The 27314-nt window shown below is 44.6% G+C and overlaps 1 protein-coding gene across 5 annotated transcripts in view; it reads left to right on the forward strand.

Moving 5' to 3' along the window:
• The window catches only part of scube1 (signal peptide, CUB domain, EGF-like 1), a 117394-nt gene that overhangs the window by 30471 nt on the left and 59609 nt on the right, over positions 1-27314 (forward strand). For all 5 annotated transcript variants that reach the window (XM_071502873.1, XM_071502870.1, XM_071502869.1 and 2 more), the window contains exon 4: positions 7377-7511. In XM_071502873.1, coding sequence (XP_071358974.1) covers positions 7377-7511 — 135 coding nt within the window. The remainder of the gene's footprint in view (positions 1-7376; positions 7512-27314) is intronic.

Below are 27314 nucleotides of genomic sequence, written 5' to 3' on the forward strand. Positions count from 1 at the left end.
GTAATATTCATATTGGAGACTACAACTATCACCATTGGCCATATGACACAATTTAATCTGAATGTCTGTACATAAAATATTTCCAAAGGGTCAAAGGTCAACTTCACTGTGACATTATAATGTTCTGCTACAACACTTCTGTCCACTATTCAACACTGTAACTCAGAAAGGAGAGACTGTGACTGTACTTTCTGATACGTGGCTTGTTGGTGGGGACATATAAGCATTCGGGGGTAATGATCTTAATCTGTGATATTACCAGTAATCAGAATTTCAAATTAATGTAGTGGTGTAAAAAGTAGATGATTTTTTATTTCAAAAAATGGAAAGACCTGAAAACTGTACTTTCAGCAGTAGCTTGGCCAGTGTATGGACAGCCCATCCAGTTCAGACTTGAACCCCGCCTTTAAGTCTGTTAGCTCTTACCAACTCTTACCAGTACTGCTGCTGTGTGTCACCAACTTACAGCGGGCCAGTAACGTGTCACGCTACATTAACAGCAAATGAAGGACAGCAGAAGAGTGCAGTTGTCCTGCTCTTTCCCCCTGCAGTGCAATGCTGTGTACACAGCAGCACCTTTAGTAATCAGTGTCGCAAGAGTTTCCCCCACGTCAGAGAGCATCCAGGCCTCAGAGGAGAAAAGTTGATGGATAGTTTTTGGATGTTGTATCTTAATTTGGACTGAGTGATGGGTCTGGACAGCTTCTCTCCTAAATCTGTCACACACTCACTAAAGATGTAGCTGAATGCTTCATCTTGCCAACACCACCAAAAGTGATGCAACATACTGTGATACAGTCAGTCAAACAGAGAACACCATGGCCTGTCTCTCAGAGCAGTTACACAAATATTGTCTGCTCAATATTAGATGATACTTTGATCTCATGGGGAAATCATTTAAAACAAATAAAGTTATTTGTTAATTGACCTCTGCTACAATCTGTCACCTTTAATCATGTGTCTTGTGTAGTATTTGCAGACGTTATCACTGTTCATAGTCACGTTGTAGAAATTGATCATTTTTCTAGACATTAATTCAAAATTTCCACAAGTTAATATTTCTGTTATTTTATAAGTGCACCACCATTTCAACACCAGAACAAAGCAGCCTGTTGACAGGACTTACAGGATGATGTGGAGTACGTTACTTAAAATGTCACATTTCCAACCCCATAAAACAAAGCACACAGATACATAAATAGAACAGACAGACAGGTCTGACAGGAGGTCAGGGTGTATTCCAGGTACGGCACGTGTTACATAGGATCAGTCTAAATTTAGTTCACTCCCGACACTGCAGATTGGGGCTTGCGTTCCTGTGTTATGACTCACAGATACCGTCCCATCACCAGCCTCTCATGCTTTATGTTGACTGTAATCACTAACTGTAGAGATAAATGCCGCCCTGTGATGCACGGTAACCATATAAACAGAAACTCATGTCAGCCCGTTGTCAAACTGCAGGTCGAGCCCCAGCTCCAACCTTCGTCGAGCGTGGCGTTTGTTGTAACGTCTCACGTTCCAAGTGTCTCACTCAGCGGGAGATTTACTGTATGGGACAGGACACAGTCTGCACTCATCCCACTGACACATGCAGACACAAAATGAATACTGGCAATATGTGTACCTCTGCAGACTCTCATGTGAAGAGCTGTCATAACATCATACATCTGTGCCTCGGCCTGAATCGGCTGCGATGAGTTCAAAGATGCTGTAAATTAAAATCACATGTCTTCCGTGGCTGATAGAAATGTAGAACATGTAGAACTGTAATCACTCTGCTTTCTGACTCATTAATCATAGCTGGGGATACACTGTGTAGCCCTGCGACGCGTCTATTCTCAGAGGATGTTTGTTGCAGGATTCTTTCAGGTTCAGGTCCTTGAGTTTGACAGCAACAGAGACCGCAGACACCAAAGACTGAAGCTCAGTGCAGTTCAGTTACCATCAAAGTGCAGCAGCTCCTTTTGAAAACAGCTTGTTTGTTTCTCTGTCAAAGTTCACACTCAATTTATTTTTCATTTTTCTCACACACTCTGGGCCTGGAACCACAATGTGGCTTTTAATAGACCCAAAGCATGATCTTCAGAAACCTCAGAACCTTGTGGTGTTCTGAAAAAGCCTTGGATGACAGACTGCTGTAGAAATCCGTTTGCGTGAGCATGCAGCGAGTCGACTCCCAGATGCCCTGTGTCAACAAGTTAGGGCACTAATTGATTTAAGATTGCCTAATTGTTCTCTGATTAAAGAGCGGTGCTGTTCAATCTCTTTCTTCCTTTTGACTTTGAATTTATTTATTTGGTTTTTGCCGTGGAAACAGCTGGGCTCAATGTGTCGCTTGCTTGGTGCCCTCTGTGAAATGTCTGGTGCAATCGCGTGAGTTTATTTTCCTTCTGATGCGTCCTTTTCATGTCACGGCGAGATCTGAGGGGTGGCTGCGCAGCGGGGAGTTGGTGACCATGGCGCGTCACAGAGAGGTCCGACATGAGCGGACAGGAGGTGGGAGACGGAAGTTCACATCAAATCCACATTAATTAAAGCCGCTTGATTTGTTTTGAAATAAGGGACCAAAACTGTGTCACTGACCTTACACAGAGCTCGATAAGAGAGAGAGAGAGAGACAGGGACACACAGAAATGTGCTACATTTTAATGCTGGATTATTGGAACACCAGCACCAGTGTAATGTAGGATGTAAGTAATGGGGGGATATCTACAGCCCTTGTTCCTTTAAAGGCCTCTTCTGATGAACACTTGAGGTTTTCAGGTCTTTGGTTTTAACAGTTGTACCGTTACTGTTGAACTGAGCTGAAACACAACACTGACATTTAACGGTGTGATCCTCAGACTCTCTGTCTGTGCTGTTTGCTGCCATTTCATTTCCAGCGTGTAATGAATCTTGGGATATGCTGGGCCACGAAGGATCCACCTGTTGGGAAAGAAGGACACATAGTCTGAGTTAGTCAAATTAAAGGATGTTTTTCTGTCTGTGGTCCCACTGAGGCAGATGTGAGTGATGGTGAGCGAAATCCACAGTCTTCCAAAGCTTCATCTAAAGTTAATATGAAAAAAATTCCAGTTTCTCAGTAGAGAAACACAAAAAGGAAAATTGACACTATGAAAGAAACACTGTGACTTTAGAAAACATTCACTTGATTAGTCTAACTCTGACTTCAGATAAACTTCAGTACAATTTTGTGAACACAAAGTTCCAAAGTTTGTGTCGCCTCCACCATCCAACCTTGCAGGTTTTGGTTTCTCTGAGTGTTTACCTGAAATGCTATATTTTTATTGGATCACTCAGAAATGAGACAGCCAATCAGAAGAGAGGCTCAGATCCTCTCTTCTGATTGGCTGACTGACCTGTTGTTACTAGAGCTCCAGAGAGAAGCCTGAGAGAGGAGATGTAAAACTACACTGAGATGGTTTTTGGTTCTTAAAACCACAAATATATCTTCTTATGGAGATCAACACTTCAGATAAAACACAAGAGAGGTTCAAATATGGAGCTTTAAGAAGGGATGTTCCCCCCTTCCCGGTGCGTCAAATGTAGCCTGGTTGGGTCTAAATAAATTTTAATGCAAGTTTACACAAGCACAATCAAACAAAACAGAGGAGCTCCAGTTGAAACTTGCAAAAGAGCCTTGTGGCCTTTCATCAAGAAATGTTGGCAGAGAGTGATTGGAGATGCTCTCTCTATCTCTCTCTCTCTCTCTCCCCCTCCAACCTGAAAATGAAATGCATCAGTCATATTAATGACATCAGTGTAATGGTGTTATAAAGTACATTTAAACAAACCAACCCAGAGTTCAGTGAGGACCCATGACTCCTGCTGCACTAACACACCAGTACATTGACACAGGGACTAGAGGTCTGTGGATGTGACGCATGAATGACGTCAGCGATGATCAGACTCTCATAGGCAGCTCTGCAGTTGATCATGAACATGGCTGCAGTGTTAGAAAGTGCAAAATAATGAAGTGAATTATCATTTCTTGGATGTGGGTTGGTTATGAGTCATGTGTGCAAATCACAGAGATCATAATCTTTAAACCAAAACACAAAACTGTCTGGGAACACTGGGGCTTTGGAACTGAACCTGTAGCTGCACCTGAAGTCAAGTAAAACTGAAGCCCTGACTCACTTCAAACAGCTACAACTGCACAACATGAAGCCCAAATGAATTTTGTTTTTGTTTTTAGAGGCAGGACTTAAATCATCCGGACAGCACGGGACATTGCAGCGCAATCGACACATCAGCCAGGTGTAAGAGTTGTGTGATTGTGTTGTTGACCTGGTGGTTGTACAGAGGCAGTGACGCAGTAGAATCAGCAGTTGGCAAATGTTTGGCAGAAGCTCCAGCAGCTGTTTACAGCAGCCTCACACAGCCGTGGTGTCTGTGGTGCTGCAGCTGTATCTCTGTGCTCATCCACTCTCTGTGCTCTGGTTTACGGCCTTCCTACGTCAGATGAACCTCGACTGCAGGCCTCTGTAACTGAAGGAGCATTAGTGCTGGAGCCTGTGTTGTTCTGGGTTTTTAAGGTCCCCTTGGAGCTGATCTCTTTCTCCTTAAATTCATGTATGGGCTGAGAAGAAGGAGAAAAGAGGAGCTTGACAAAATGAGTGTGTTTTTGGAGCGAGCTCTCCAGTGGACAGTATATCAGTACTACTGGCTCTCTGAGCAGGAGAAGATGAACTGAGCACAAAGACTGGTCTGTCCCTGCTCTCCTGCCCCTCTCCTCCTGTCTACCACCAGGGATAACATGATACTAACGTAGACAGTATACAAAAGTACACAGAAAGACAGAAAGACAGACAGACAGACGGGAGGAGACAGACAGACAGACAGACAGGAGGAAACAGACAGACAGGAGGAGACAGACAGACAGACAGACAGGAGGAGGAGACAGACAGACAGGAGGAGACAGGAGGAGACAGACAGACAGACAGACCGACAGACAGGAGGAGATAGACAGACAGGAGGAAACAGACAGACAGACAGACAGACAGACAGACAGGAGGAAACAGACAGATAGACAGACAGACAGACAGACAGGAGGAAACAGACAGACAGGAGGAGACAGACAGACAGACAGGAGGAAACAGACAGACAGGAGGAGACAGGAGGAGACAGACAGACAGGAGGAAACAGACAGACAGACAGACGGACAGGAGGAGACAGAAAGACAGACAGACAGACAGACAGGAGGAAACAGACAGACAGACAGACGGACAGGAGGAGACAGAAAGACAGACAGACAGACAGACAGGAGGAAACAGACAGACAGACAGACAGACAGGAGGAGACAGACAGACAGGAGGAAACAGACAGACAGAAGGAGACAGACAGACAGGAGGAAACAGACAGACAGACAGGAGGAAACAGACAGACAGACAGACAGACAGGAGGAGACAGACAGACAGGAGGAGACAGACAGACAGGAGGAGGCAGACAGACAGACAGGAGGAAACAGACAGACAAACAGGAGGAGACAGACAGACAGACAGGAGGAAACAGACAGACAGGAGGAGACAGGAGGAGACAGACAGACAGACAGACAGACAGGAGGAGACAGACAGACAGGAGGAAACAGACAGACAGACAGACAGGAGGAAACAGACAGACAGGAGGAGACAGGAGGAGACAGACAGACAGGAGGAAACAGACAGACAGACAGACGGACAGGAGGAGACAGAAAGACAGACAGACAGACAGACAGGAGGAAACAGACAGACAGACAGACAGACAGACAGACAGGAGGAGACAGACAGACAGGAGGAAACAGACAGACAGACAGGAGGAGACAGACAGACAGACAGACAGACAGACAGGAGGAGACAGACAGACAGGAGGAGACAGGAGGAGACAGACAGACAGGAGGAAACAGACAGACAGACAGACGGACAGGAGGAGACAGAAAGACAGACAGACAGACAGACAGACAGGAGGAAACAGACAGACAGACAGACAGACAGACAGACAGGAGGAGACAGACAGACAGGAGGAAACAGACAGACAGACAGGAGGAGACAGACAGACAGACAGACAGACAGACAGGAGGAGACAGACAGACAGGAGGAAACAGACAGACAGGAGGAGACAGACAGACAGGAGGAGGAGATAGACAGACAGGAGACAGGAGGAGACAGACAGACAGGGGGAGGAGACAGACAGACAGGAGGAGACAGGAGGAGACAGACAGACAGGAGGAAACAGACAGACAGACAGACAGGAGGAGACAGACAGACAGACAGGAGGAAACAGACAGACAGACAGGAGGAGACAGACAGACAGACAGGAGGAGACAGACAGACATACAGGAGGAAACAGACAGACAGGAGGAGACAGGAGGAGACAGACAGACAGACAGACAGACAGGAGGAGACAGACAGACAGGAGGAAACAGACAGACAGACAGACAGGAGGAAACAGACAGACAGGAGGAGACAGGAGGAGACAGACAGACAGGAGGAAACAGACAGACAGACAGACGGACAGGAGGAGACAGACAGACAGGAGGAAACAGACAGACAGACAGGAGGAGACAGACAGACAGACAGACAGACAGGAGGAGACAGACAGACAGGAGGAAACAGACAGACAGGAGGAGACAGACAGACAGGAGGAGGAGATAGACAGACAGGAGACAGGAGGAGACAGACAGACAGGGGGAGGAGACAGACAGACAGGAGGAGACAGGAGGAGACAGACAGACAGGAGGAAACAGACAGACAGACAGGAGGAGACAGACAGACAGACAGACAGACAGACAGAAAGAGAATGAATGGAATGAAAGGCTCCATGGATGACTACAGATGTGGATGGAGGAACAGACAGAGACAGTTGGAGGCTGGAACAGAGACAGAGTGGGTGGTCACATGTCTGGAGACGACAGGGATTTTTGTGCCTCCATGCCGGCGACAGTCAGACGCATCATGTTTTCAGGTCGTCCGTCCCTTTCTGGTGAACACATGTCTCAGTAACACCTTGAGGAGTTTCTACAAATTTGGCACAAACATTCATTTAGACTTCAAGGATGAACTGATTAGAATTTGGTGGTCAAAGGTCAAAGGTCACTGACCTCACAAAACATGTTTTTTGTGACTGTGGTGTAAAGTTGCTGCAGGTGTAAAGATGCAGTAGCTTTATGTCGTAGCTCATCTTTAAAAAAATAAAAGAGAATTGTAAACTGTTCATTGGGAAGTGAAATCATTTTTAGTAAAAAGTATATTGTCTTGTGTGTGTGTGTGTGTGTGTGTGTGTGTGTGTGTGTGTGTGTGTGTCTGTGTGCTCATCCTCTCACCTGACACACTGTGTTTGTTGATGAAGTTTAATGGGCTGACTGTATCTCTGTCTGTGTCTGTCCGTCTGAACAGATGTGGACGAGTGCCTGGACAACAATGGTGGATGCCAGCAGGTGTGTGTCAACACCATGGGGAGCTACGAGTGTCAGTGCACAGACGGCTTCTTCCTCAGCGACAACCAGCACACCTGCATCCACCGCTCCGATGGTAAGACGAGAGAGAGAGAGAGAGAGAGTGGTGACACAGTGTGACTGCTGGTTTCCCCTGGTGGAGTTTTTTTCAGATTTGTACATAAAGCTTCTTGATGCTTCCTGCTCAGTGTGGACCAGCACACAGGGACGATAGCATCTGTAATGTGACAGGCTTTGTTAGAGTCTCTCAGAGTGTTTCATGCAGAGCTTCAGCCTTGTGTTGGTGAATGTGTTTTTTCAGACAAGGTATTTCTGTAAATAGGAGCGTAGATGATTATGAGTCAATGGGCCCTTGAACACAAACATGTCAGAGGCCCCTCAAGAAACACTTGTTTTGTGTTTCTTGTAGTTGTTTTGTGTCTCTTTGTGGTCTCTTGGTAACTGCTTTAATACTTTGTAGTCATGTTGTATCTCTTTGTGGTAATTGTGCATCTCACTGTAGTTGTTTTGTGTTTCTTTGTGGTTAGTTTGTAGTCATTTCTGTGGTCATTTTGTGATTTGTTGTGGTTGTTTTACATTTCTGTGTGGATGTTTTCTGCCTCTTTATGGTTTTTGTATAGCCAAAGAGCCTGTGCCCCCCCCCCCCCCCCCCCCCCCAATCAGCTCCGTCCTGTTCTTCAACCCTTTCCTCAGAGTTGGGTTTGTCTTCAAACATCCCAGACGCTACGTTCACATTCTGCCTCAGCCCGTCAGTGAATCAAATATCAGTCCATTTGAACAAGATACCATCTCAGGGACTGTAACCAGGTTTCAATGGAATATTTTCACTTTCCTCTCATGTTGAAATGGATCTCTCCTACCTACCTCCTGCTCTTCGCTGTCAACTGCTGAAAAGTCTTCTCCCTTGTGGGAGGCTGTCAGACAGATGTGGGATTTGAGGGTGCTGACATCATGTCTCTGCCTCAACACTGACAGTGACACCGATAGACACCGGGCGCGATGTTTGACCCGTGACAAACGTGTTTGACGTCCATAATTCAGCTGGATTTCTTTCAAATTTTAGACCCCACTCTCCCGGCATCCCTGACCCATTACGCCTGTCACGTTTAATGTATGGGCTCGAGGGGCGCCAAGGGAGCTGAGCTGTGATTCTGAGGTGAAGAGGCATTGCTTTCTCCTTCCCGCCACACACAGACACATCCTCTCAGTACAATACTGGCATGCATGCAGCTGTGAATGGAGACAGTGTGGCAGTCAAGTTCAAAGACCGGAGAGGAGAGTCATCCTTCATCTTTGTAACGGCACAAAAAGGAGACACTGGAGGAATGTGCTGAAGGGTGAGGACCGAGGGGGAGGAGAGAGATCAAATAGAGGAAGAGGCGGCAGCTGAGTGACCTCCCCTTTATTCTCCGCCTCTTCACCCTGGGCTTACAGTCATGGTGTGGTCAGTGTGGAGGCGTGTTAGGAGCCAGTGTCAGGATGTCAGAGGATTCTCTGTGGAGATGCTCAGAGACAGAGGTGAAACACACACAGAAATAGAAGTGTGTTTGCTCACTGGAAACCCCATAAACCAGCATATGAATACATCTCCCTTTTCCCCTCTCTCTTCACCCTCCCTCAAAAACTGTTTAAGAGAGTTTTGCCGTGGCTCACAATTGAGGAAACAAATTCAAAGAGACAAAGAATCACTGTTTATATGGAAAAGTAAATGGAAAAATTTTAATGGACTAATTCCTCCTTTTCAACCATAATGAATGATATTTCCTTACTCTTAAAGAAAGGCTAAAACTTTAACTGAACTGTGTATTTATGAGAATCCAGTTTTTTTTAAAAAGAAAGCTACAAGCAGTGCTGAGCTAGGAGGAGGCCACCCTCCAACATGCATCATGTTCCTGTACATCAAGAGGAAACCAGACCAAAACTTCATGTAGCTCAAGTGGTGATTGTCACTCAAGGGTAACTTCCTGTTTTCAGTGGGTGGCACTATGACTATGCCATCATATAAGTGTGCAGATGTCTGCAGTGAGGGACTGTCATGGTGAGACACTGAAATTTGCTGCACTGCCACAGCCACGCCGCTCAACCAAAACTCACAGTTTTCACTCTGAGGCATCATCAAAGTATTTTCTGACCAAGTTTGAGGTGGGTGTGGTCAACCTGACAGGAGGAGTACATCAAAGTGTCACACATTTCCTGTCTCCACTAGGGGCACTGTAATTATAACTGAATGTTGGCTTGTAGACGTCTTCTCATCAAACATAGAGGTTGGGGCAGTTTGGACAATGTGTGCAGGAGTTACAGCAACTTCCTGTTTCATGGTGAACCTTCGAAATTGGCAGGCCGTTTAGCGAAAACTCAAAAGCTTTACAATTTAGCATCGCAATGGTCTTAAGATGAGACTGACCAAATATGATGTCGATCTGATCACTGCTGGAGGTGAAGTTTGTAAAAGTACAACGCCGAAACAAAAACAGCACCAGACTTGTGGAGAAAATTCAAAACGGCTGACTTCCTGTTGGATTTAGGGTATGAGGACAATAGACTTTTTTGTAGGTCTTGGCATGTTACATGTGCCGACCCAATTCTGTACATGTAGGTGAGACACAGCCTAGGGGTTGAATTAGTGAATTTTCTTAGGGGCACTGTCAAGCCATTTTGACATGTCCATGTGCAACGCCCATAAAAGATGTAAACTTCCACCAGGCCTGATTCGTGTGCAAAGCCTCCTGAGTGTTCAAACATGTTTAGGTCTCAAAAAGGAGTTTCATGTTGATGGAGAGCTGTCTCAGTCCTCGTATGAGTCCACCCTCCCTCCGTACTGTGAGGATCTCCCAGATCAAAGCTGTTACTGTGTGTAGGTGTGACTCCTGCTCCTGTCAGAGGGATGTTCACAGTCAACAGCAGAGAAGAAGCTTGTGGTATATGGCTGTTCCCCCCCTCTGGGCTGTCCCGAGCCTGTAACCACCGCCACACAGCCCTCCACCCCGTCCACACATCCTCAATCAGACACTTGTGTCCCATCCCTGTCCCGGACAGGAATAGCAGCAGCATCTCGGCGTCCCACAGGAATCTCCTTAGACACTTTTTTTTTTCCGTCTCACTTTTTTTTCTGTCTCACTTTGCTCCCATCTTCAGCTTCTCTCGTCTTACTCACTCTTTATATCATCAGAACGTGTTCTTTCTCTTTTCTTTGGATTTTGTTCTTTGCTAATGTGACTCCCTCTGGAAGTTTTTATTTGTCTGATTGGTGGAGGAAACAACCAGGAGGTGCAGATCTAGTTACTTCTCAAATTGAAATTGTATATATAAAAACAGATTAAACCACCAGTTTCCAACACTTTTGGCTTGTGACCCCTTACAAACAAGCAGTGTCCCCGTTTGGACCCCTTGTCACTGTTGCACCCTCTGGACTTCTCAAATCTTTAATTTAAATAGCTTTGTATAGAATACCTTTGTTTTTTTCTCCTCTCCCATTAATTATTTCAGACCACTTAAATGTATCACGTGAACCACTGGAGGGGCCTGACCCCTACACTGGGAGCCACTGGATTGAACTAGCTGACTGTATCTGCAATAAAGTTTTGTACTGGTTGGTTTTACTGCAGTAAAGGGTCTTAGGACGGTACTTCTCCCTCCAATGCTCAGATCATCTCATTTAGGTGACTCACATATTCTCACTGAGTAGAGTCATGTGGCGGGTGCCATAAAGACAAGCAAACATGCGCCTGTTAAAATAGAAATGCTACTCAATAATTTATAGGTTATAGGTCGGGTCTGGATAGGACAGGGTCTGGGTCTGTATCCTGGCTGTTGGTGACTTCTGATTGATACCTTTGTCAAGTCACAACTTGAGCTTGGGGTCAGATGATTTGGGTCAAAACCAACAAATCATCTAACTTCAAGGACCATATATGTCTCTGATGATGTGTGCTGTGGGTCTGCATGTGAGACATTCAGGGCACATTTGTGAGTTGTTGTTGTTGGTGTCTGCTGGGGCCAGACTCTAGCGGTCACTGGAGGAGCTGCAGCTTTTAGCTCTTCACTGTTGATGTTCAGGGTTAGGGTTAGGTTAGGGATGTTTCAGGTTGCCGGCTGGGTGTTCAGTTCTGTGAGTGTGTATGTGAGGTGTGTGTAATTGGCTTGTATATGATGATGATGCGTGACAGCCAGTCTGCTGAAGACGTTCAGCATCAAATAGACTCATCTTCTGCCCGTTAATCTCACCTTGACGTGCCAGTCACCACGACTGCAGCAGCAGGGAGTTCTGGGCTTCAACCAGCTTCTCAAATTATAGTCTGGTAGATACAAATAATTGCACACCACTGTTTTGTATGTGTGTGTGTGTGTGTGTGTGTGTGTGTGTGTGTGCAAGGCTGTATGAGTGAGAAGGAGAGACAGTTTGTGTTAGATTGTTGCTTTGCATATGGTAAGTGTCAGCTCGCGGCTCATTTCTTTCTCCCTGACACTCGCCTGGGGGATAATAAAGCCTAGCAACAATTGTTTGTTCCATTATGGTGTGTTTCCACTCTGTTGTGCTTCACAGCTCTTGTCTGAAGCATATCCAGGCAAGAACCAAAACTCTGGCCCGTCAGCTCCCTAACATGAGTTGGGAAACAAATGTTCCTGATCTGTCATGACGTGGAAGAGCTATGACCACATGAGTCAGGTGTGGCTCCCGGGCCCAGTGGTGACATGCTTGTCGAAGGAGAAGCTTGTTTCCACTCTGGGGAGAAAAACTGGGGAGTGGGGCTGGTCAGTGAAAGTGAAAGGCCTGGGTTACCTGCTGCCCCTGAAACAGCATTCAAATGTGTGTGAGTCTCTGCCATAAATAATTGTAGTGAGGGTGTTGTTTAATAAAAACGCTGAATGATTGTGCACTGTTGTGCAGTTGTGTGTGATTTGCAGCAGCAGCACTCATTAGTTGCAGTGCAGTGTTAGATATCACACCGATGCCTCAGAGCTGACCAGCTCTGTCTTTATGTCTGATTTATGAATTGTGCCTGTTGGACAAAGCAGCTTCAGCCAAAACCAAGTGAAAACAATATGCTTGTAAATTCTTCCCTGAGCTCAACACCAAAATTCCTGGCAAAGTTGGAGCTGGCAGCGAGTTGTGAGTTTTAAATACCATCTCATGCGGACGCGACGCCTGGCGCTCCAGGAGAATGTTGGGTCTCTGTGAGTGGAGTAGACGAGCCTTAACCGTGGACCGTGGTCAAGAAAAATACACTTTTTCTGATGGGAAAGCAGTTTAGAGAGAGCCCTGACACTGCAGAGCTGCTCCTAATGGTCTGTTGTTAAGTTACATTTTTTAAATTCCTTCCTGTTTGAGTTTTTCCTGACAGTTTGAGAAGCAGTAGGTGGCCGCTCAGCCCTGTGGGGGGAACAGCGGCTCCATGTGATTTACGGGCCGGGCCGGCAGTGATGAAACCAGCCCGTCAGCAGCTCCTTGAAGGATTTATTTAATGGTTGGGATTAGAGTTAACAGAGGGCAATGGCCTGATGCACGCTGCTGCTGCATGCAGCATAACAGCTGGCGACTCTGTGATAAGTTTAGGGCTGAATCTGACTATTACTTTCATTCATTTTCATCAATCTGCTGATTTTGAAACTCAGTTTTCCAAAGCCTTGTTTTATCCAGAAACGGAAGACATTCAGTTTAAAATCACATATGACAAAGAAAAGCAGCAAATTTTCACACAATGAAAGTTTAAACCAAAAGGGACTGAAATGAGGAGAAGGAAGTTTTTTGTGTGTGTTGCTTAATACAACTGGAAACACAACTCATCAATGATTCATGATCGTAAATCATATCTTGTAAACACATTTTTGAGATGGCAGCACGAGTCCCTGCACAGATATCCTCACACTTTACTTCAAGTCCCCCTATTTAGTATTTATGAGCAGCATATGAACATTTGATCATTCATTGATTAATTGTAATTAATATTTGAGTTGTAAACAGATCTGTTTACAGTTCAGTATTTGTTCTAACTTATATTATTACAGCTGTGTTCCACAATATTGTCATTTAGTATCTGTTTATACAGCTTAGAGTTGGAGTTGTTAACAAACACAGATACTTAGACCTGATTACAGCTGCAGTACAGTCCGTTAGAGACCAGTTATATACTGATAATAAATGCTAAATGGGGGGAGATATGACACATAATATGTATACACAGTGTAAAGACCTTGTGTCGAGGGAGGAAGGCAGAGAGAGCAGTGGATTGTGGGAGCAGGCGATGGAGGAGGAGTGCATGTTGGGGGGAGAGAAAGAGAAAAATAAACAGAGAGAGACAAACATGGTGGAGTGGACCGATGGAAGCTGCGTGTGTTTATTTGAAGTTGTGCAGGGAGAGGAAGCAGACTGAAGCTGAGGCTGCTGCCGCACTCTCTCACACACACACACACACACACACACACACACACACACACTCACACACAGATGCACAAACATGCATTCATTCCCACACTGACACTCACGTGCACGGCCACATGCACATCCTCCTCATGACGGAGGAATTCTCACTTTAAACAAACCAAAGCAGGATATTGGAGGTGCGGTGCAGGAGGCTTTTAAATGATGGCCCGGGGGCTTGTGGGAACTCTAAGTGCAGGGGGGCTCTCTCTACCTGGCTCTCATCATCATCAATTACTAACATCATCAAAAGCTACAAACACTTCACCTGTCACACACCTACACACTGAGCTCTCTGGTGTGTGTGTGTGTGTGTGTGGGAGCACTTCATCGGTTTTAATCTTATATTTTATTGAACACTGTCATTTGATCAGTCAACAAGAATAAAGCAGATGTACTGTCACCAGACTGAAGATATACTGTCACCAGATGTTTATTCAGGTACAGTTTTCTGTTTTACTCATATTTCATGAAGGACCAGTTTGGTAAATAAACACACAGGAAACTGGACAGAACAAAGTCATCATCAAAATTCATGTTAGATGCAACATCTCAGAGTGTTCAGAGGGTCAGTGAAGACTTTTAAACTTCTGTTTCTGTTCTAAACTGTTCTAAACTCTGAGAAAATCCTTTAAATGCTCTGATTCATATTCATTTCAACATGTTTTCTCATAAAAACTGGTCTGAGGCTTATTTACTCTGACTACCCAATTGAGAAACCTGGATCAGGCCTTGGCCCCGCCCACCACCTGCTGGCTCCAGGTGTCCAGGTGAAAGAGCAGAGAGGATGAAGATGTTAGAGGAGGAAACATCAGAGAGACTCAGCCTCATGTTGGAGCCTCAGTCAGACCCAGAGTCAGATGAGGAGTCTGTTGAGACCAGAATCAGAGACTAGCAGACGGATCAGAACAGTTAGCGTAGTTAGCATCTTTTATTAGTTTATGTTGTTTGTTAGCTTGTAACTGGCAGTGGCTGACACAGTGTTAGAGGTTGTGCTAATGCTAACTCTGGCTCTCTGTACTGACAAGATTTCAAGTGTATTTAGCCCCCCCCCATCCCCATCCCCATCCCCACAAGTTGACAGGATTGGTTCCTTAGGTTCTATGACGTATGAATCCCTGACTGTCTGAATCTGTTTTTATGAGACTGTCATTGGTTCACTGCAGTTCAAGGTGGAAACAGTCAGTCATGGTGCTGACTGAATATTTCACTCATGTGTCTTTATTATAGAAAAACATCATGTGGACATTAACCAGGTGAAACCCCTGATCTTCATCAGAGGGTCTCTAAAGGAATATAATGCAGTAAATAAGCTACTGTCCTCAGTACTATCTTTGAATTTTCCCCTCTGTTGTCTGAGGTCCTGAAATCCTGCATGTGTGCGCGTGCGTGCCTCTGCTTTTACATTTGTGGTGGTTGTTGTGTGCGTGTGAAACTGTGCCAAGCATCCATGTAGATTGTGGTTGAACGCTGTGAAGCTGAGTGTGTTTACCTCTGGGCTGCCTGCTGTTCTATGGTGAGGCCTCACCGTCAACTTTACTTGTAACAACAACAGTCTGTTATAGGTCGATTATACATATGTACTCATACACACTGGGTCATCACAGCATGGCGGGGAGGCTGAGAGTGACGCTCTCGGTTTAAACATTATTCCAGCATCTGATTTTAACTTTGAAAACAAGCGTCTATGACTGAGCAGTATCTCTCTCTCTCTCTCGGTCTCTCTCTCTCTCTCTGAGGTAAATAGGGGTTGTTTACTTGTGAGTTGAAGGTGGGCTTCATGTTTTTTTTCTCTGTTCTGCTCTTTTTCCCCTCAAAAGCTATTTTTAGCCCCAGAGTTTGTCTTTGGTCAGTGGAAATGTTTAATACGAGGGCACGGAGCTGACCTGCTGTGGAGCTGCTGCTCAGTGGCAAACACAGGAAACATGGGGAGTGGAATTAAAACACACACACACACACAGACACACACACACTTTGTAGTCCTACTCTGTCAGTTAAGGAAGGCTGTGTGTCCCTACCATCAGCAGCTGGACTCTGTTAATGTGACACTGGTTCTCCTGCGCACTGGTCTCTCTGGATGTTGCTGCTTTGACAGTGTAGCCGTGGAGAATCTTCACTGACTGTGTACTGAAAGAACCATGAATGTGGTTTTGCAGGTTGTAGCTCATTAACTACACATTAAGTACACTTTGTATGCTGGTGACCATTTTCTACCTCCAGGCAGGTTTCAGTTCATTTCAGTGTCCTGGGAGAGTCAACCTGCAGGGACTTGAAACCTATAACTAATCCATCACAGTGAACATGTGGTTGCCTTTAGTCTTTAGTTATTTCTGCAGTGCTGACGTTGCAAGCAGGTAGTGCAAGAAAGTAACCATTCATTCACGTCCATTTTTATGTGTTGTTTGTCCTTCAGGTTTGACTTAGAGCTTTGCATCCTACAGAACAGACTGTGTGTGCAACGCTTGAATTTGAACAGATCCCATTTCACAGTGTCATTGTGTCTTCATGTGATGTTTCATTTTGAAACAGGAAGTGGGGGCAGGGCATCAGTTATGGAGAGAAAGACAGCTAGAGCTGAGGATGGGCAGAAAGGTGGAATAATTAATATGAGTAATTGCTTGCACCAACTTCTGCAGCGTGTGATCACCACTGAGGACCTGGGTTTAGTCCTGGGACACACCAGGGGAATGTGGGATCCTGGGAATGAACTTTTTGACTGTCTGTGTACACAAGGGCTGTTCCTTTTCCAAAGAATCAGGTTTGAATGAGTTTAAAATGACTCACAATTCATATGAATGAATTGAAAGTTCATTATTTTCATTACATTCTTATTACTTTTCAACATAACATTCTTGAATCTTGAATTGAATGTAAAGTTTTTTTAAAGTTGTTTTAAAGCTCCATCCAGTCTAAAGGTAGATGTCCATGTGTTTGTGATTATAAAGCAGGTCTAGGTTCTATATTAATACAGTGAAAGTATCAAAGCCTCAGTCCACAGAGAAATGCGCACAGCCTGTATTCAGAAACTGAGCCTTAAAACCAGCCGTCAGGACTTCTGGAACTTTGTGATGTCACAACAAAGCAATCACCACCCTCAGCCACGCTCCAAGCCCCGCCCACCTGGACCCGCCATACGCCCTTGCAGGATTTTGTTTCTCTGAGTGTTTACCTGAAATCTGCTATATTTTTATTGGATCACTCAGAAAACAGTCAACCAGCCAGTCACTGATGAAGTCCAACAGTTTTTCCCCATGTTTAAATGAACGTTGAAATGTCAAATATAAAGTGACAGCCCCAGTGTCCACCTGTCATATGTACTCAAACTGAAATGATGCCTTCTTCAAAACTGTCAAAGGTGTGGATGAATCTGAGAGTAAGAATCAATCATCCCACATAATCGCTTGGCTGAAAATAAGGTGATCACATGATTCGCTGTGGTTAGTCTTGTGCTCTTCTACCTCAGATATAATGTAGTCTGAAGTTTGATTAATTTACTGCTCTACTAAACATATTACAACATAATGTAAAGAATATGAGAGACAAAATAAAAAATAAAAAATGTTACTTCATGATTAATTTTCTGCATTTCTGTTTTTGAAACCAAACTTTATTTATGGTCAGAAATCTCAGGAATCCTACAGGAAAATGTGAGTTATTCCCAGGAAATAATAATTTACAAATCCTGGGAAAACCTTCAGGGCTGTGCTCCAGGTAGTTCAAGTTACTGTAAATAGAAGAGAGAACTATTGAGGTCATTTCATTTGCAGCTAATGGTTGTGTTCATTTCTCTAAATTAAGAGCACTACTTCTCATTCCTCATCCACCTTTCTTTCGTCTTTCTGCTGCTGGTCTCCTCTTTTTCTTATTGCTCTGGGAGTTTTTCTTTCTCTTTTGGATTCACAGAAGCAGAAGATAAATTAAGTCTTTTTGCTCCAGGTCACCACCCGAAACTGCTGTCAGTTTAGTGCTTTAATTCAACTGGTTTCCCTCCAAACATTCTCTGATGGTGCACATTGTATAATCACAGGCGATGGTATTTTAGCCTGGTGTTGTGTTTGTTATTCTAATGTCTCCAAATGAAAGTTGATGTGAAAATCAGCAGCACTGCTGCAGTGATGTGTGAAGTTAGAGTGAGGTCCAAAAAACGAAAGAATGAGGGAAGGGGATCTCTCTATCTCTCTCTCTCTCGCTGTGTGTGTGTGGCACTCGCTTCCTCCACTGTTTAAAGAAGAGATTGTGAGGGGTTCATGGAAAGGCACAGTCCTTATGTAAAGGAGTTCAATGCAGCCAGTTGAAGAAAAGCTCTCATTGAAATTCATGGCTTAGCACCTATAGCACTGTGGTTGGAGCAGAGCAGTCAGAGACACACAGCCAGCGTCTGACAGATTTCAATTAAAATGGCATTTACAAGAACATGGATGGGAAGTTTGAGGGAGGGGGAGGAATACAGTTGAGGAGAGTTGAGTTTTTTTCTGTTTGGTGAGCTTTTTGCTGCAAAACTCAAAAAAAGGAATTATTTGTCACACTTCATCATTTACTTAAATGTCCATATAGTATAAATGTGGTTTCTGATTATAAAGCAGGTCTAGGTTCTATATTAATACTGTGAAAGTATCAAAGCCACAGTCCACAGAGAAATGCACACAGCCTGTATTCAGAAACTGAGCCTCAAAACCAGTCGTCAGTGATGTCATAACAAAGCAGTCACACCCTCAACCCCCGCCCACCTGGACCCACCATCCAACCTTGAAGGATTTGGTTTCTCTTGAATTTACCTGAAATCTGCTCTGTTTTTATTGGATCATTCAGAAGAGAGGATTCAATCCTCTCTTCTGATTGGCTGACTAATCTGATCCTCTCTTCAGAAGAGAGGATTGGCTGACTGTTTTCTGAGTGAACTGTTGTTACTAGAGCTCGAGAGAGAAACCTGAGAGAGGAGTTGTAAAACTACACTGACCATGGGGTTAGTCGCCGGAGAGAGGCTCAGAGTGTCTCCATCTTTTTGCAACCAATGACTGAATTGCCTCCGTTTGGTTTAGTTACCCAGATTTTCCTTGTGAATAGAACTTTTAAACATACTGATTAAAACACTGCTACACAAATTTCCAGTAAACGCTGAATCTCAGATTGACTCCAGTCATGAAACCACAGACCAGGTTCATGAAAAGTAGGTACGACACATATTTAAACTGAATACACACAAGACGCTGCAGATGACAAAGCAGTGATGTAACAGCTGCTGTCAGCCTGCAGCAGTGTTTTCTTTGAAGAGGAAGTTGTAGCAGCAGTAGAAGTTGTTTCCTTTGAGGCTTTTTAAAAGGTTTATTTAGATGGGGCCTTTAAAGTGGAGTTCTTGATGGGTGGCTTTGTGCTTAACCATACAGTCACAGTACAAACACTGGTAATTCAGACATTTGTGCGGACAGACAAGCATGCACCCAGTCATACAAACACACACCAACCTGTGCAGTAATGTATATATACACAGTCTTATTATTGGACAAGGAGATGTCAGTCAGTCTGTCTTTCGTCTCTCTATTATGATAAGCATAGTGAGTGCCTTCTCTCTGGGGTGGTCAGTAAACCCTGCAAATACTCACAGCTCATTGACAGTGTTGACGACCATTACTGTAAACTGTACTGTAAACTTTAAAGGAAAACTGCACTGATTTTCCACCTCAGCATGTGTTTGCAGGTGTTGGGGAGTGGTCTGCTGCTGCACATGTGAAAACACTTGTATAAGTCTGGGAAGTAAATACAATCAGGGGGTCTGGAGTTAGAAAGAAGAGAGCTTACAGACCTCTGTAGCCCGCTCCTTATCCCTGCTGCAGGCTACAGGATGCATTAGCACTCTGACTGAACTGCTTGTGGTCAAGTTGCATTATGGGTATTGTTGGTACCACATACACACGTGGACAAAATTGTTGGTACCCTTCTGTTAAAGAAAGAAAAACCCACAATGGTCACTGAAATAACTTGACAAAAGGAATAATACATAAAAAATTACTGAAAATTAACTAATGAAAATCAGACATTGCTTCTGAATTGTGGTTCAACAGAATCGTTTAAAAAAACAAACTAATGAAACTGGCCTGGACAAAAATGATGGTACCCCTAGAAAAGACTTAAAATAATTAGACCATCAGAATCAGAATCAGAATCAGTTTTATTGCCAAGTATGTTTTCACATACAAAGAATTTTTTCTGGTGATTGGTGCAATTGGTGCAACCATAGGGACATGTTAAACTAAGGTGTGTCCTGTAATTAGTATCACAGGTCTTCAAACTTGTAATCAGTCAGTCTGCCTATTTAAAAGGTAAAAAGTCGTCACTGTGCTGTTTGGTATCATGGTGTGTACCACACTGAACATGGACCACAGAAAGCTAAGGAGAGAGTCATCTCAGGGGGTTTAGAAAGAAAATTATAGACAAGCATGTTAAAGGTAAAGGCTATAAGACCATTTACAAGCAGCTTGATGTTCCTGTAACTACAGTTGCACGTATTATTCAGAAGTTTAAGGTCCACGGGACTGTAGCCAACCTCCCTGGACGTGGCCGCAAGAGGAAAATTGATGACAAATTGAAGAGACGGATAATACGAATGGTAACCAAAGAGCCCAGAACAACTTCCAAAGAGATTAGAGGTGAACTCCAAGGTCAAGGTACATCAGTGTCAGTTCGCACCATCCGTCACTGTTTGAGCCAAAGTGGACTTAATGGAAGATGACTGAAGAGGACACCACTGTTGAAAGCAAATCATAAAAAAGCGAGACTGGAATTTGCCAAAATGCATATTGACAAGCCACAAAGCTTCTGGGAGAATGTCCTTTGGACAGATGAAAAAAAAATGGAGCTTTTTGGCAAGTCACATCAGCTCTATGTTCACAGACGCAAAAATGAAGCATACAAAGAAAAGAACACTGTACCTACTGTGAAACATGGAGGAGGCTCGGTTATGTTCTGGGGCTGCTTTGCTGCTTCTGGCACAGGGTGTCTTGAATCTGTGCACGGTACAATGAAATCTCAAGACTATCAAGGCATTCTGGAGCAAAATGTGCTGCCGAGTGTCAGAAAACTTGGTCTCAGTCGAAGGTCATGGATCCTCCAACAGGATAATGACCCAAAACAAACAGCTAAAAATACCCAAGAATGGCTAAGAACAAAACATTGGACTATTCTGAAGTGGCCTTCTATGAGCCCTGATCCAAATCCTATTGAGCCTCAGTCCACAGAGAAATGCGCACAGCCTGTATTCAGAAACTGAGCCTTAAAACCAGCTGTCAGGACTTCTGGAACTTTGTGATGTCACAACAAAGCAGTCACCACCCTCAGCCACACCCCAGGCCCCGCCCTCCTGGACCCACCATCCGCCCTTGCAGGATTTGGTTTCTCTGAGTGTTTACCTGAAATCTACTATAATTTTACTGGATCACCCAGAAAACATACAGCCAATCAGGAGAGAGGCTCAGATTCTCTCTTCTGATTGGCTCCAGAGAGAAGCCTGAGAGAGGAGATGTAAAACTACACTGAGATGGTTTTTGGTTCTTAAAACCACAAATATATCTTCTGATGGAGATCAACACTTCAGATAAAACGATGGAGAAGTTCAAATATGGAGCTTTAAATTTATGGCACTTTTGTACTGGAGCCTTAAATTTGTGTTATGGTTGTCAGTGTTATGTGCCCCACTAAGTGTTGCTGTTGTGCTGATAACAGCTGACTGAAATCCAGATGGATAAACAAATAAACAAAAGAAGGGTCACAACCTCCCAGAACTAAACTCTGAATTTGTTCTTTTCCCGTTTTGTCTTCTCCTTCAAGGTTTTGCAAGATATTTAGACAACACCATGACCCCTTTTTCTTTTTAACTTTATGTTTATAGTTTTGTAGTCTTTGTATAATGATTCAGATTTTAAATGTTGCAACATCTTCAGTTAAAGCTAACATCATCTTTGCTTCACAGTTGAGTGAAACTGTGAAATCTGTCTTTGTCCCTGGGGAGGAGATCAGGCTGAAAGACTGGCGTTCAGCATCACCTCATTCCTCATCAGCCTCAGAGGAAACAGGGAGGAGAGCGACTGTGAACCTCTAAATTATCCTACACTGTCTCCATCTTTCCTCCACATTCCTGTCCTCTTTCATCAGTTTTGCTCCCTCTATCTGTCTCTGTCTTTCACTTCATTCCTCCTTTTTTTTTCTGTCTCCATTACGCTCTGCCAGCCAGACTTTTGGGGCTTTGGGGTGTAACACTGCAAGAGTCAGATTGTAATAACATGGCTGTGATATGCTTGGACCTCATCTAGAGTCAGAGCTCCTGAGAGAGCGAGGGAGATATGTGTGGAGAGGTGGATAAAGAAAGGCAGGGAGAGTGGAAGAGAAAGACAGACGTGGGATAATAAAAGAGACAGAGGAGAGACTGTGTGAGACAGCCTGTGTCCTGGGGGCTCTTACTGGGCCATGAAGACGTGCCTCAGTGTTTTATCTGGACCTGCTGGGGCTCTCAGTGAGGAGCTTCAGTAGTTGTAAACCTGCTGACCTCCCCAGTCTAAACAAAGCTGCGCACTGAGCTGGAGAGAAGAGACGTCAACCTCCTCTCTGCCTTTTCACTGCAAACTGGAGGACTGCAGTCAGAAGTGACACACACACACACACACACACACACACACAACGCTTCACTGTAAAGACAGTCTGCACCCTCACAGCTTTAACCATTCTAATCAAAGGTACTTTACTTACTATTAGAGTCAACAATTTCCCTCATCATACCATCAGTTTTTGTCTTTTTCCCTTCATCCCAGGCAGCTGCTGACACTTACTCATCCTCTTCAACATCATACACAATGGTCACAGCAATAAATGAAAGATTCAAGTCTTTGCAAACTGATTATTGATCAGTGGATCATGTGACATCCCAACATCTCTATCAAGCTACTGCAACATCACACCTGCTCAGCATCAGTATGTTAACATTATCAGTGTGCGCATGACAAATGAAAGTAGCTGCCAGGTTACATTGTGGGAAAGACCCAGCTTTTGTGGAGTGGGACACATATCTCAGCCACCTCTGTTCCTTTTAATATGATTGCATGGGATCACATTAGGGTCAAAAAGACTCTGGACTTGTAAAGTGATGTTCACAACCACTGAAAGTTTGTAGTTGTTCATCAACCTCTATAAACCTGTCAAATAGATCTGCATGAAAAATTCTACTTTGTCCGTGTGTGGGAAAGATTTCACATGTGAGCGCAGACACATGGCCACATTTCCCACCCAACACTAAACAGTTCCCCCCGTGATGGTGAACCCGTGGCTGGGATGCACAGGTGTTTGCGAGCCAGTTTGTGCGGCATCAGAGAGTTAACGTTGTGTAGCATCCACCAGGCAAGGGGGATCTTCCTCTCCGCCGGTGGTGGGAGTCATCAGCTCAGCTTCTGTGGCCTCCTCCAGCTCTGTAGCAGGTGAAGCAGGAGGCGCTCTCCCTCTCTCACACTGGATGGCAGTATGATGAGACCTGGGTCCAGCTTTGTCGTCCTGCTTGACCACAAGTCAATGTTGTGGTGAAATACTCATACTCATAGTGTGCTGGATGGAATTACATATCATTTATCCATTGTCTGGAGGAGCTTTTGAAACCCATAACAGACACCTTGTGTTTATGGAGGTATTGCACCGCTATGTCCATTATCTCATGGGGCCTTCGTCGCAAACGACTCTGAAATAGTGGCATTGTAGATTGGACTGGAGAATCACTGCTTTCACGTACCCGTGATGCTCTCTGGTGTCGTCTCAAGCCAGAAATACTCCCACAACAGGTCCTGGTTCTCTCTCACCTCTTCTGACAGACTGACAAACTCTTACTGATAGTCCAGGATGCAGCAGCACATCCGGTCCTCAATCAGCTGAAAAAGTCACAGGTCAATCTGCTACTCATCCACCTCCACTAACTGACCCTGACCCTGAACCAGATCCAGTCTCTGATGCTGCTATCAGAGAGACTTCTGGGTCAGAGCTCAGTCCTTCAGCCTGATGCTCCTTCTCCTCCACTGAGCTCCTCTAATGAGTGTGGTCTGTCTTCACCCTCCCTGCACACAGACACTCTAAGTCCAGACTGTTCTGGTCTGTGGTTGTGCCTGATGCTGGAACCAGCTCCTGAAGTCTCTCAGAGCAGGGGCGTCCCTCTCTATCCTGAAGACCCTGATGAAGACTCCTCTCTTCAGACAGCACCTCCTCTCCTCACACCTCTAACTAACATGTCTAACTAGCTCTGACTCTGACTCTCAGTTCACTTCTTTACCTCATCTCCTTCACTGATTGAAAAGATGTAGAACTGAGTCCTGACACTGAGTCTCCACTGATGTGAAGCTGAAACTGATCCCCCTCACTGAGTCCCTGAGGAGGAAACAGTGTGACAGGTGATAACCTGGGTTTCACCTGTTTGCTGTGGTTGGTATGAGCAGTCCACATTGAGATGACAGTCTAAACCTTGGCTGAGACTCGCTGCATAGCGTGTATCTTAACTTCAGCCTTTGAGATTTTGAGACTGTTAAACTGAATGACACACCTGTCTGTACTGCTAAACCTCGTGATGTAAGGTAGACCGGACTGTAAAAGCACGAGTTTTATAGAATGAGCATTAGTTGGAGCTGTGGTGTGTTACATAGAGTAACTGTATTTAATAAATCTCACATATTAGTTAAAAACGTATGATTCTGTGAACAGGACGCATATTTCTGAAGAACTTTAGGATGTGTTAGATTTGTATTGGCTTCATGTCTCTGTCTGTCTCAACACTGACATTGAGCTTAACAGAACTCGACATCAGATCTGGTTGAATATGTATCTAGGTACCCGGGGGGCTTCTCCAGGCCTGACAGGCGTATGTGTCAGCGAGCTGCAGCTCGGCCTCTCGGCCTCGCTGCCTCGTCACGTCGAACATGTTGAGAGGCCACGGTTCGCCACGGCCACCACTGTGTTTGCTGTTTTAGGCTCAGCTGTGCCGAGTGCTGGGTCTGTGTCCGCACTTCTCCCTCAGCCTCGGTTTATTTGACTTCTCCCAGGTTTGAATTGATTGGAGATACGTTGCTTTCTTATGAGTTTAGTTTTCAAACAGGCTCAACACTTTGGCAGCTGTCGAAAGTTTAGTTTTCTGGATTGTACGGGCTCCAAATCTGACTGTGGATCAGTACATGCCCACATTTAACGTTCAGTATATTGTCTGAGTTATATAATGCTGACGAGGGCTTGATCTTTTGTTCATCATGTTCAGTTTCCTTTAAAGATCGGGCTCCTTTGATTTTGGACTGTGATGGAATGGTCCATGGTGGAGTTTAAGAAAGGAGCTTTTGTGAAGGGGACTCTCTGGCACCCTAATGAGGCACTTGAAGTGCTCTCGGGCCCCATGAAGGAACATTATTCACCATGGGGACCAGAGAAGGGGTGTGTCTTTGAACCAAGTCTAGATGTGGTGTGGTGAGAGCCACGCTGCAAACCCCGAGGAGTACAGTTCATCACTATATCATGTATCATTTATTTTGTTAGTGTAGTTGTAACAAACAGAGAAACAACACAGTCCTTTGTCCCATCAGCTGATCACTGTCTGCACATTCAAAAAGAGCTAAAGCTCATTTGATGCCTTGTGATTTTATGTGTGATCCACATACACACACATACGTATGTGCTGTTCCATCGAAACTCTTCTACGTGGTCCATGGCTTTGTTTGGAGATCCTCCTCGAGCCACAGCACCTTCACAGCCAAGAGCCGCTGGATCCAGGAGGCATCCAGAGCATCTCACTCAGTTAGTTCTTTAATAAGAATAAATATTTAGACAATATTATAATCTGCACAAAAACAAACACAGTGACGGACTGTGTTCACTGCCTGGTTGCTGGGAATGCTGCGGCTTTACAGAAAATAAATAGTGCAGATGTTAAAGTGAGACAGACTGAGTTATGGATTTGTTATTATGTTGCTGCAGCGTTGGCAGTTCATTGGACCGATGGCTTTGCTTCTCCACACCACAGTGCAGGAGCTGATGAAGACAGTTTCCTGTTGTTCTCAGTGGTTGGTTAATGGTTCAGGATTCATTTTCATCACAGCAGCACTTCCAACACTCGACCACTACTAGATAGGCAACTTTAGTCTGGAGGCTGGACTAGCCGCAGAATGGGAGAGGGAGGGGGATGAGAGGAGGAGGAGCATTGAACAAATCAATGAGTGGATGTAGCAGGATTTTCTCCAGCTAAACACAGAAAAAAAAACAAAATAACTGTTTTTGGCTCTAGAGAAGAAAGATTAAAAGTCAGTGTCACTTTGAATCCACAACACTAAAACCTACAAACCAAACAGAAATCTTGGTGTAGTTAGAGACTCTGAGCTAAACTCATTCCTGTGTTCATTTTTTTTTTTTTTTTAGAGATAGGACTTTATTGATCCCACCACGGGGAAATTTGTGCGTTACAGCAGCCAAAACACAGGGGTAAAGAGCACAGAAATAAGAGCAGCAAAAAGTACAAAACACTATCAACAACAGAGTACTATATACATTCATTGAGTTCTCTGTACAGCATACACAGTATGCATTATGGATGTATTGTGGAATGTGCTGATAAATAAGCAAAACAAGTATCCATGAGCAATGTGTATATACATACATACATACATACACATCCGCACATATATATACATATCTGCATATATATACATACACCTGTACACGTGCATATACACATGCATACTTAAGGTGCAAGGTGTGTGCATAAAGTGGCGAAGTGGAGGTAAAGTGACTTAGTGAGTCATGATGCGTTATACAGTCTAATTGCTGTCGGGATGAATGATCTGCGGAAGCGCTCCTTCTTGCAGCGAGGGTGTTTCAGTCTCTGACTGAAGGAGCTGCTTAGCGCACCCACGGCCTCATGCAGAGGGTGGTGGGGGTTGTCCATGATGGATGTCAGCTTTGCCAACATCCTCCTCTCACCCACCACCACCACAGACTCCAGAGGACATCCCAGTACAGAGCTAGACCTCCGCACCAGTTTGTCGATTCTTTTTCTGTCCCTGTCTGTGCATCCACCCCCCCAGCAGACCACTGCGTAGAAAAGGGCAGATGCTACGACAGAGTCATAGAAGGTCTTTAACAGGGTCCTGCAAACTCCGAAGGACCTCAGTCTCCTCAACAGATGGAGTCGACTCTGGCCCTTCTTGTAGAGGACGTCTGTGTTTGTAGTCCAGTCCAGTTTATTGTTAATAAACAAAATTGTTAGTAAACACCCAGGTACTTGTAAGAGTCCACTGTCTCAATGTCTTTTCCCTGGATGCTCACCGGTGCGGTGGGGGGTGGCTTCCTCCTGAAATCCACGACCATCTCCTTTGTCTTGCTGGCGTTGATCTGGAGAGTTGGTCTCACACCAGCCGACAAAGTCGTTGATGACCCCCCTGTATTCCTGGTCGTTCCCATCTGATA

Source organism: Trachinotus anak, unplaced genomic scaffold (genome assembly GCF_046630095.1).
Source record: "Trachinotus anak isolate AG129_WGS33_773 ecotype Australia unplaced genomic scaffold, CSIRO_AGI_Tana_v1 ptg000018l, whole genome shotgun sequence".
In the NCBI taxonomy this organism is placed as follows: domain Eukaryota; kingdom Metazoa; phylum Chordata; class Actinopteri; order Carangiformes; family Carangidae; genus Trachinotus; species Trachinotus anak.